The sequence below is a fragment of the Rhinolophus sinicus genome, linkage group LG04, assembly GCF_036562045.2.
Source record: "Rhinolophus sinicus isolate RSC01 linkage group LG04, ASM3656204v1, whole genome shotgun sequence".
Lineage (NCBI taxonomy): Eukaryota > Metazoa > Chordata > Mammalia > Chiroptera > Rhinolophidae > Rhinolophus > Rhinolophus sinicus.
The window spans coordinates 156251140-156263531 of NC_133754.1; the positions used below are offsets into that span (position 1 = coordinate 156251140).

General features: G+C 41.1%; 1 protein-coding gene across 1 annotated transcript in view; it reads left to right on the forward strand.

Annotated features, from left to right (window-relative positions):
• The first annotated feature begins 4021 nt into the window (after positions 1-4021).
• UBE2R2 (ubiquitin conjugating enzyme E2 R2) overlaps positions 4022-12392 on the forward strand; it is an 88630-nt gene continuing 80259 nt past the window's right edge. The window contains exon 1 of the mRNA XM_019734336.2: positions 4022-5216. Within this exon, the coding sequence (XP_019589895.1) occupies positions 5040-5216 (177 nt within the window). The 5' untranslated portion in view covers positions 4022-5039. The remainder of the gene's footprint in view (positions 5217-12392) is intronic.

Here is a 12392-nt window from a genome sequence, read left to right on the forward strand (position 1 = left end):
TGGCATTTTGAGATTCCACATATAAGTGAGATGATACAGTATTTGTATTTGTCTTTATTTGACTTACTTCACTTAGTATAATGCTCTTAATGTTCATCCATGTTGTCACAAATGGCCGGAATTCCCTCTTCCTGGCTGAAGAGTGTTTTGATTGTTAAGGAAGATTTCCTGGAGGAGATGGGGCTTGTGCTAAATCTTGAAACATGATTTGAGTTTGAATTGACTGAGAGGAGGAAACAGCACCATTGAAGCCAGAGGAAGAACAAAGAGCTGAGAGATTAGTCAACCATTCATTCCACATTGGATGACACTTAATGTCAAGCCCTGTGTTCAGTGTCAAGGATAAAGAGATAAATAAGACATGACCACAAGCCAGAGACCTAGAATAATGCTCTTGCCCTCACATTTTACAAGCTGGTCCCTCTACTAATTTAAATGTAACCTCATAGAGATTTATTCTACCCCTGCCCTGCTTCCATCTAAAATTGCATCCACCCCAACATTTTCAGTCTTAGGCCCTCCTTTAATCACCCTCAATAGAATTCACCGAAATCTTCAATATTATTTGTCTATTGATTACTTGCTTTTGGCTATTTTTTGTCTCAGCCACTAGAATGTACGCTCTATGAGGTAAGGACCCAGTCATTTCTGTTTCATTCACTATTGTATCCTTGGTATTTGGCACAGGGTCTGTCATATAGCAGGCACTCAATAAATATTTGTTGAGTGAATGAATGTCTCTTAAGAGCACCTTGGATGCTCGGAGAAAGATGTAAACAAATAATTGTAGCACAGCTCTGGCGTGTTATGATATGCACAGATTGCTGTGGGCACATTAGACGAGGAACATTACAGCTTGGTGGTTAAGAGCAGTCACACTAAAGTGGGATGACCAAGGTTCAACCTCAGGTTCTGCCATTTACTCAGAGTGACATTGGGTGACTTTCTTACCCTTTCTAAGCTTTTTTATACTCAGTAAATAGCCATGTTATAGATTTTTGTGAGAATTAAGTGGGATACTGCATATAAAGAGCCTGTCACATATTGATACACAGCAAATGTTAGCTGTTGCTATTAAAGGAAGATTAGTGCTCCTTAAGCCCACTGTTCAAGACTTACATGTGTTAGTTAATATACGCAGAATGAAAAAAATGTTGGCCCCCTAAACAGAGTCATTCTATAAAGTCAGAATCTTTCTAAAGCAAATACCACTCCCTCTCATTTATCTTACTAAGATTTCCATTATTTTTTCTCTTTGCAAGAAAGGTAATAGATTCTTCAGAAGAGCCCTGGTTGTAGAGCATCAGGTGATGCCATACTTAGAATAAATATCCTGTTTTTTATTTACCACCAGAGGGCACCAATCAGCAAAGTCAATCTCTACTTGTCATTATGAAACAATGTGAGAAAGCTCTAGGAAGCTGTTTCTGCCATTCATTCTTTTGACAAATATGTTTTGAGTACCCACTGTTTGCCAAACATTGTAGTAGCTTGTATAGGGTTATGAATAAAACGTGTCATCCTTGTGGAATTTATAATCTTGAGCACCTACTATGTGTCTGAGAGATCCTATAAGACATGGAGGTGGAAGGTGGGGTTCAGTTTGGGATTTTTTAAAAAATTTTTCTTGGGGAATATTGGGGAACAGTGTGTTTTTCCAGGACCCATCAGCTCCAAGACGAGTCGTTGTTTTCAATCTATTTGTGGAGTTTGCAGCTCACTGGCCCATCTGGGAATCGGATCGGCGACCTGGGTGTTATGAGCACTGTGCTCTAACCACCTGAGCCAACCGGCTGCCCCAATTTGGGATTTTTGTTTTGTTTTGTTAATGATTGTCTTCCTGCCCTTAGTTGCAAGCCCAGGAGAACAATGACTTAGTGTGTACCTTATGTCAGACAGTGTGCTTTTTGCTCAGGATCCAGGGATGAATAAGACACAGTGGCAACCTACTAATAAACACTGTCTTACCTGCTAGGATAAAAAGGCATGAGACAAGTGCTGTGGAATTCTAGTTCCTCTGACCTAAGAATGTAGGACCTTAAGTACACAATGCATTAGTAACACACTAGGCTGTGAGCCTCCTAGACAGGTGTATGTTTATTAGTCACCCGGCTTAGGGCCATGGCCACTGTGGATATTTAGTATGAGTTTGTGAGTTGATTTGAGCCCAGGGCACAGCTTCTGATCTGGGTGCCAGTGGGTTAGGCTAAGGATCTACCAACTTCTGGGTCAGGGTGGGGCTGTGATGAGTTTATGTGGGTGAAATGCTTTGAAGATGAACTTTCTGCCTATTTGTCTATTCACAGTCTTGTTATTAAAGGTGTCAACATCATCTCCCACGTTTCCAGGTCAGCAATCTTCTTGTCCCTAAATTGAGTGGTGGAGGAGAGGAAGTCAGAATCAGTCACATACCATCATTTTGGGAGGTGAGGCTGCACTACTAAAACAGTCCCCCTTCTCTGAAGTGAGCTCTAATTCCAGTGGCGTTTGGCCTCAAGGCCTACTGAATAGAGTTGGGCGCTAGGGAATGATTCATTAAAATACTGAGAACTCACTTCTGAGAAAAAAAGAACAAAAAAATGAAAGGGCTCCTTCAGTGTGGATTGTGCATAGAGACTTCCTTCTAAAGTGTACAGTATCTAAAGAAGGTAAAAAGAGTAACTTTACAATGGAGAAACCTGATACACTACCTCAGTCAGGTGAGTGAGGTCAATATCAACACTGATGTCATGTTGGCATTATGTGCCCTTGATATGATGTGATGAAAATGTTTTTGTTTTTTTTACCTCTGTAATCTCCCCAAAACCCTATAATCCTGGTTTAATTATGAGAAAAACAACACATATCCTAATTGAGGGACATTCTACAGCATACTTGACTAGTGCTCTTCAAAACTGTCAAGGTAATCAAAAACAAGGAAAGTCTGAGAAACTGTCAAAGTGAAAAACAACCTAGCAAAACATGAAAACTAAATATAATGTGGTGTTCAGGATGAGATCCTGGAACAGAAAAAGGACATTAGGTAAAAACTAAGGAAATGTGAGTAAAGACTTTAGTTAATATCAATATTGTTTCATAATTGTAATACATGTACTATACTAATGTACGATGCTAATAATAGGGGAAATTGGGTGCCTATTGGAAAATATGGGAATTCTCTGTACTATCTTCTCAATTTTTCTAGAAATCTAAACCTGTTGTGAAAAAGTCTATTAACCAGTGGGAAGGATCATATCCAGAATACAGCTATGCCTTTAAATTATTTTTCTTCCTTTAAAGTTCCTACTTATGGATCATTTACCATGTTCCAGTCATTGTGCTAAACCTTGTGTATAGATAATCTCAATTAATCTTTACAATTGCTTATATTACATATAATTAACTCTCTTTTACAGAAGATGATGGAAAAGGAAGAGGTAATATAAATGGTGGAGCCAGGGTTGGAACCAAGGATCTTTCTGATCCCCCAATTCTGGAACTTTCACAGTATGTTGGCTTTTCTATAATAGAAAACATTTAGACAGCAATCATAGGACATGCTTTCCTAAGAGAAAGGGGTAGTCCATCTAAATCATGGGGATTGAAGACTGTCTCCACATCTCACTTCAGCCATGATTATCTTAAAAGTCCCTCAATCCCAGGTTGGAGCTTCAAGCTGTAAGGCTCTGTAGGGGGTCAAAGTTCACCCACAGTACTTCACTTTACAAATGGGTAAACTGAGGGATAGCCAGAGCACTTGCCTCAAATCACAGAGAGAAGGGCCAGGAACCTAGGTTCAATCAGTATTATTATTTCTCTATTTCCCACAAGCTTCCTCTTTGTAGTTAAGGGAAGTAGAAGCTGGCCTATCTGCCTTCCCCATTTCTCAATGGAAACTGGCCTCACCCACCCCCCCAATGGGTGCCACACACTGCCCTCCAAAGACACACTGGCCTGAGGGCTGGACCTGCAGAGAGATGTCAAGACGCTTGTTCCCACCGATAAGGCCCACATTCTCAGCACATCCTTGTCTAGCATCTGCAGAGTGTAGGGACAGCGGACTGTGTGTCACGGGGAGGGGCCTGCAGGGGACCAGGGCTCCTGGGAGGATGGCTGAGGAGGCCTGTGGATGCGGTAGGAAGGCGCTGATGGCTCTAAGACCAGAGGTCCTTCCCGGGCGCGCCTAAGGAACCAGGGCATCCAACCGTCACTTTGGGGCCAAGGGCATCCCTTGAGGCTACCCTCCGCCCTCACAGCTGCTCGGCCCTAAGGGCGGGGTACACGCGCTGGCGTCACAAAGCGCCGCCACCGCGCTGGGCCACTGAGAGGAGGCGGGGAAGTGGGAGGAGGAGGAGGAGGAGGGCGAGGAGGGCGGGGGAGGGAGGGCCGCGCGCAAGCGCGTCGGGCCGCCAGCCGCCGAGAGCCTCCCCCCATCCCGGCGCGCGCCCCTCCTCCTTCTCTCCCTCCCTCGTTCTTCTCCGCTCCGTCGCTCCCGCGGCGCGAGGCGCTCTCTCTCTTCTCCTCCTCCTCCGCTGTCGCCCCTCCCCACGCGCAGCCGCCGCCGCCGCTGCCGCCGCGAGACCCCCGAGCACTGCGCTCCCCCCGCCCTTTGGCCCCGCGCGCTCTCCGGCTCCGGCGGCCCCTGAGGAGAACGAGAGGGCGAGCGAGCGCGGCGCTCCCGGGCCGGCCTGCCCCCCTCCCCTCACCGTCGCCTGCCCTTCGCCGCCTTCCTGGGCTTCCACCTCTTCTCCCCCCCCCCTAAGTTGAGGCCCCCTCCGGGGGGGGGAGGCCCGGGACCGGCAGCGAATTTTCTTAACTCCCTGAACCCCTCCCCCCACCTGGCCCGAGTGTGAGGAGGAGGGCCCGGCCCGCGTCGTGTGTGAGGAGGACCCGGGTCGGCCCACGGGCCGTCTGGGGCCTGGTCCGGCCCGCCGGGTGTGTGAAGACAAGGGCCCGGTGCGGCCCGGCCCGAGCGCGAGCGGAGGGGAGGGGCTTGGTCCGGCTCGGCCGGTGCGTGAGGACTGGGGCCCCGGCCCGGCGCTGCCGCCGCCGCAGCCGCGATGGCCCAGCAGCAGATGACCAGCTCACAGAAGGCCCTGATGCTGGAGCTGAAATCCCTGCAGGAGGAACCGGTGGAGGGCTTCCGGATCACCCTGGTGGATGAGTCCGACCTCTACAACTGGGAGGTTGCCATCTTCGGACCCCCCAACACCCTCTATGAAGGCGGCTACTTCAAGGTACCCCCATCCCCTCCTAGACCCGGATTCCCCGGCAGAGGCCTCTGTTCTTAGCCGCTTTTGGCTGTTTTCGGGGCCAAGGGTGAGCGAGTGTGAGCGCGGGTGAGCGGAGGGGGCTCCTCACCTCGGCAGCCCCTTCCCCCACTCGTGGAGGCAGGAAGGCCTTGCTCACCAAGTGCCTTTTCTTTGTCATGGGGGCGGGGGCGGGAGGCTAGACTGCACCGGGAAATAGGAAAGCCTCTCTGGCTAGTGTAGAGGCGACCGGGGGAGGAGGGCGGCTGTCTTTGTTTTGTTTCCTCAGCTGAGGGTGTAAGGGAAGAAAGGTGGTCTGTCTTTCCCCTCTCGTCCTCCCATCTGAACCATCCCTGCGCCGGCTGGAACTGCCCCAGAGGGCAGAGTGACCTGCACTTATTGGATTGGACCTTTCTTTTTTGGGGGGTGTGGGGGGAGGGGTATTAGCCTGTCATTCCAGAGGCTGCCTGGTGACCTGACATCTTGAGGATTTGATGGGCTTCTGGCGGAGTGGTAGTTCCAACTTTGCATTCCAGTGGGCGGTAATGAAGAATGGGGGCTTAGGGGTGGTAAACAAGGGTACCTGCGTTTTCTTTCCTTTATTCATTTGAGGGAACTTTAATTTAGACCCCTTTCTGTCCTCATTCTCTATTTACTTCTGTGGTGTTTCAAAATGCTCTTTGTCCTCACCCTGCCACCAACTTTACTGGCTTTGTTGTTGTTGTTTTGTTCCTACATGTAGAAATATCTAGAGGGTGGAACTTGTTATGTAGGGTGATTGATAGTTTTCCACTTTAGTGAGACGAAATTGAAACCCTTTGCTCAGGTGGTTAACTAGAAAATGGGGTGGTCTCACAGATTAAAAGTATCATCTGAGGTGAAATGGTTTCACCGAGTAGGACGGCTCCGCAGACAGCAACCACAGACATTGCTTCCATTGTTTTCCAAGACTTTAGAATGGTGGTTATCATTCTTGAATCTGGTGTATTTTTTTTTTTTTTTAATTCCATGGTAGATAATTTAGAGAGACTGAGGTGTTGTGTGTTTGTTTTTTTTTACCATTTTGGAAGGGATGAATCAGATTGAAGGTTGAATGTTTTAAATGGTGTATGCAGAGACCGAGGGAAATGAGTTCTTAGGAAAGCATTTAATTTTTGTATTTCCAAAGTTAAGTCAAATAGAGCAGTGTGAGTCAATGGTAGTTTGTTTTGAAGGGAGGGGTTATCTTGGCAAAAGTTTTAAATGAGGATCTTAAGTCATGTAGTTATGGTGTGTATATTTAGGACTACCCAATTACTTTTGTTTTTTACTCTTCTAAAGGTAGACGCCTCAGGTTCAGGCTTGAAGTTGGGTCAACTTAGTAGAAAATGTGAAGCATTGATAGGGGAATGTTAAATATTTACGCCTGTGATAGTCACTGAATACCTGCTAAAAGCACTATTTAGAATATTGTGTAATAGCAGTACCCTTACCAGTTGTAAGTCTCATCTTTTGTGGTCACGATACACTATGCTTTCAGATGCAGATATTTAAAATCACTAAACATGCAAGTTATTAGTTGAGGAACGTCTTTTGTCAAGTATAAATTTTTATTTATAGATACTGGAAAAATTAGTTTCACAGCATGGAATTTATATAACTTCTAGCAAAGGATTACTTAGCAAAATTTACTGGCTAAATGTAGTGGAATGAAGTTTAGTTTCCAAAAAGTATCATTGTTTGGGGCAATTGACAGTCTAGTTAGAATAATCTCATTCCAGTGGAGTTTGAAAAAAACAAACAACTTTTCAAATTGTAATATTTTAGCTTAAATGTGAAAGGAGTGTGGAGAATCCTCTCAGTTTGGAGTAGATAGTATATAAAGAGCCTGTAGCCTACACTGATTTAAATTAAAAGCTTATTAATTTCAGCCCTATTTGAATAGAATGGTTTAATTTCCAATTTTGTTGTGTTAGATTTCTTTATCTTTGAGTTTTTTACGTTTAATTGTGATATGTAAAAATGTATGAAAATTACAGTTTTATATTTTAGTCTTGTGTGAGAATTTTGTTCAATTTAATTTTCTTCCACTTGTTTCCTTATTATGTGGCCTTTTATCTCAAAATCCTTCATTGGAAACACAAACTTATGGTCATGAGCAGTTAACACTGGTGATAGGTTTAAAACCATTGTTTTTTATTTCACTGCTTTTGTCTTAAAACAAGGCTCTTAGTGTGTTCCACTACAGCTGCAGTTAAAAGTTGGCACAGAACTTTCTCTACTGTTCTCCTTTATCAAATCATAGTCCTTCAACATTTAGTATAAATTACTTTTAAGTTAAACTTTTTTGTCTATTTTGCATGATAGTTTTGAAGGCAATTAGACTGCCAGTCATTTTTAAAATTGTTCATAATGAAACTCCTTTAACTTTTACATATTAATATAATAGGCTTCTAACTGATCTTTTTCACCATGAAGTAGTTGGCTCTAGTGTGTTTTAAGTACGACATCTGTTGTGGTAGAGACTTGGGAGACCTGTATTTCACATATTTTTTTATTTATCCTGCCTTTTTTTTTTCTTTTTGTATCTCAAATCCATGTGATTCTTAGCTTTGGAGGGTATGGATGTGTGATGGTTTTTCTGCTTATATGTGTTTTTCTGCTTATTATACAATCTTTTGTGGCCTTGTTATCTTTTTGTCCAGTTTCTTGATCTCATTGACTTATCAAGTGAATTTCTTTGCTATTTGAATTTTTCCTCTAAGGGTCAATCATTACAAAACACAAAGTAGGTGATGGCTTAGAACACCAAAATTGCTCCCCAATTTTGCTATTGTGAAGCAAATTGGAATTTTATTATGTTACTGGAAGAATAAATTGATCAGGTCAGCAGTTAATGATGACTTTTAACAAGTTCATTCCCATTCCTTTAAAAATAATTATTTTTTCAAATAACTCTTGGTAATCTTAATTTAGTGGGGCTGCTTTGGTATAGACCCTCTTGGAATTCCTGCGTTAATTATCTAAAAGCATGATATCAGTTAGTCTAGAGATCAGAAAGTGAGTGTCTGTTTCATGGTGTGCATAACATAAAAGTTTAAATGATACAGAAAGCTTAAAGTATAGCAGTTAGTTGACTTGCATTGATTTACTTTCATTGTAGTTTTTATTTCATTCAGTGATTAAGAGAATAAAATATAGTTGTGTTCCATTTTTAGAAAACTCCAAACTGATAATTTAGAAAGTATTTGTTATATACTCAAAGTTTTCTTTAACAGGAACTTCATTATCAGGTTTAACACTTTGATTTATATTAAAGAAACTCTTTAATAATAATTTTTGAAAATAAAGGATATGTATTATTTTCATTTGTTCTAGAAATGATGAATCTATTTTCTGTCCCTCTCCCCACAAAAAACCCTGTAAAACCAAACTTAACATTTGTGCTTGGCAATGTGCTTCAGATTCTAGCATACTCTATCTTATGATTCTGTAATTCTTTTTTTTTTTTTTTAAACTTTTATTTATTTAAGTGTGCTTTTCCCAGGACCCATCAGCTCCAAGTCAAGTAGTTGTTTCAGTCTAGTTGTGTGGCCCATGTGGGGATCGAACAGGTAACCTTGTTGTTAAGAGCACCCTGCTCTAACCAACTGAGCTAACCAGCCACCCTTCTGTAATTCTTAAAATGTAGTTCTACAGATTCTTAGGCTTTTTGGTATATGGATTCCTTTTGAGAAATTAATGAATTTTCTCTGGGAAAAATAGACAAACATAAACTAGTTTGTATACATTTTCAGAGGGTTAACTGACAAGTTAAGAATCTGTTTTAGGGGATTTATCGATAGGCAACTAAAAAGCAATTAAACAACTTTAAAATTATAAAAGTAATGCTATTTTTTAAAAAAACAGTTGTATGATGAGTCAGAAAGTCAGTTAAAATTTTCTTACTTTTTTTTTAAGAAGGGCACAGCTCACAGTGGCCCATGCGGGGATCGAACTGGCAACCTTGGTGTTACTAGTACCATGCCGTAACCAACTGAGCTAATTGGGCACCCCTATTTCCATTCTCAGATGGAAACATAGTTAATGTCCATGGTTTGTAGCTTTAACACCCTCCCCTCCCCAGCAAATACAGCACCTTGATATTTTATAGAATATGTGTTTACCATATTAAGTTGATTCTAAGATGCATATTTATCTGGTTTTTAAGTTCTCTGAAATTGGGACTTGCTTTAGAATCCATGAAGTCTTACAGTTGCCATCAGTCTGTTGGCAATTGTACAACTTCACGGATTCTCTGTAGTTGTGAGGAAACCTTGCATTGATATCTTCTGATAATTTTTTAAAATGCCAGCATGAGTGTCTTAAATTTGATAAAATAAGGATTATTCCTGAACAAAGCATGTGGGCCTTAATACTTTCTTTGCAGCATGTTGATTCCTCTTTTTCAGAGATTTGTGTTAGTAAAAAATATTTGTTGAGCACTCATCAAAGGCAAAGCACTGTAGGAAGAGTCACTGCCTTGTAGATAGTAAGGGAAAGTATAAGGACATTAGTAACCTTTGAGTTTTCATAAACAATCTTCATAAAAATCTTTCTAGATTTTAAAATACAGAAATGTGAGGTGTAGGTGTTATTGATGCGATTGTAAATGATAATTAAAATAAAAGCTTTTAAGTGTTAAGGCCAGTTGGAGCATTTGTCAACATAATCACAATCTATTATGATAAAATACTCTGCTCCATCTTTGCAACTTAGAATTAGTGATCCTAGTCTAAGGTTCCTGAAGAACCTGTCTGTTGGAGACAGGTGAAATAAAGGAGGCCGTGTAAGAAACCGGTCCACGTCTGCTAATCTTGTTATGGAAAATAACAGTAAGGAAGAGTTATAAATTCAGAGATTAGGACAATGGAACTCCAGCTTGCTGAAAGATCATATTTAAAATGTTTAATTCTTTTGTGTTCCTGAACTTCTTTTGGACTATTTCACATACAATTACATAGTATTGGTGTTCAATCCAAGTAAGATTGAACCTCTTTGAATGTGTTTTGTCAATACAGAACTAATTTATTTCAGCGAGAAATTGTTATTCAGAGTTTATGTACCTTTAAATAAGTTGATTCTGAAGTGAATGGAATGATAGATACTAAATTGAAGAGATAATTTTAGTTCAGATTGCCAGGGTTTGCTGTTAGGTAAATATTCTGCCATTTGAGAATTGGAAAATCCAGATTTTGGAGTATGTATTTAAGATAGAAAATGAATAATCCACTTTAAACACCTTTACGTGATTTGTTTTAATAACAAATATAAAAATGTTTTTGTTGTAACACAAATAATAAATTGAATTACTACTGTGAGCCTGTTGGCAAGGTAAGTAGAATGAGCAGTTAAAACATGCTAAAATTTTGAATGCCATATCTAATTGCAGATACACACTACTATTCTTACTACAGTAATGTAGCTAACATTGAGTGCTTACTATGTGCCACATACTTTACATAGCCTATCTCATAATCCTCCTATGAGGTGTGGTTACTGTTAATCTCATTTCATATACAGTACGTCTTCACTTAACATCCTTAATAGGTTCTGTGGCTTTAAGCGAAATTACATATAAGAAAACCAATTTTACCATAGGCTAATTGATATAAACAAGAGTTAAGTTCCTACAGCATCTCATCAATATTATAGCAAAACAATGTTGTGTGAAATGATGTTATTCGAGGACTTGCTGTACAGTCCTGCATAACTACATTTCAGTCAACAATGGCAGTGGTGGTCCCATAAGATTATAACGGAGCTGAAAAATTCCTGTTGTCTAGTGACGTCATAGTGCAACACATAACTTACATGTTTGTGGTGATGCTGGTGTAAACCTGCGTTGACAGTTGTATAAAAGTATAGCATATACAATTTGTACAGTACATAATACTTGGTAATGATAATAAATGACTGTTATTTATATATTATACTACACTTTTTATTATTTTAGAATACTCTCTATTTATAAAAAACGTTTGCTGTAAAACAAATGCTGTGTTATGCTTGCAGCAGCCTCAAATTCTTATGCTTACCACGTTTTGATTGTATCATTTCACTTGTATTTGATTTAATCTTGTTGTTTTGTTCATCATGGCCCCTAAGCGTACAAAATTCACTGCTAATGTTGCCAGTAAGAGGCCATGTCGAGTGATTGGCCTGGAAATGAAATTAGGAGTGATAAAGGACTATGAAGGTAGAAAATAGAAAATCGGTGATGGTTATTGCTCACTAGTCAGGCATGTCCCATTTCAGCATAGCTCTGGTCTTGAAGAACAGAACAAAATGATGAAAGCTATTAAAGGATCTGCTTCATTGAAGGCAACATGACTAACAAAAATTTGAGAAGGGCCTATATCAGACCTGGAGAAACTTCCAATGACCTGGATTGAAGACCAGGCACAGAAGTATGGTTATACCTGTCGGCACTATGATGATCATGGCCAAAGCAAAAAGTTTGTTTGCGATGACGAAAGAAAAGGCTGGACCCAACTATGATGTTGAGTTTACTGCTAACTCTGGGTGGTTTAAACTATTGAAGAATTGTTATTCATTACATAATGAAAACGTGAATGATAAGTCAGAGTGCTGATGTGAAAGCAGCTGAAGAATTTTTGGGAACTCTAGATGTGCTGATTGTGGAAGAAATTACTTTCCAGAGCAGATATTCAATATGGATGAAACTTCCCTATTCAGGAAACAGATGCCTGAAAGGACTTTCATCCATTAAGGAGGCCAAGTCAATGCCTGGTTTCAAGGCTTTTAAGGACAGGCAACAGTCTTGCTTGGGGGCAGTGTTGCAAACTAAATTGAAACCCTTGTGATCTGGTACAGTGAGACCCCCAGGGCTTTCACGCGTCTCCATAAGCACACATTGCCAGTCAGTATACTGTGAAAAGTCATGGGTGACCAAGCTCCTCTTCCAAGATGCCCTCCTGGATTGCTGTGCCAGCAAAATGGGGAAGTACCATTTGGACAATAACATACCTTTTAAGATGGTGCTTACTGTTGATAATGCTCCCGACATCCTCTTTATTGGTGATCTTCATCCCAACGTCAGTGAGGATTCTCCCTCCAAACACCACCTCTTTGATCCAACCAATGGATTAAGGAGTTCTAGCCGCTTTTAAGGCCTACTGCCTG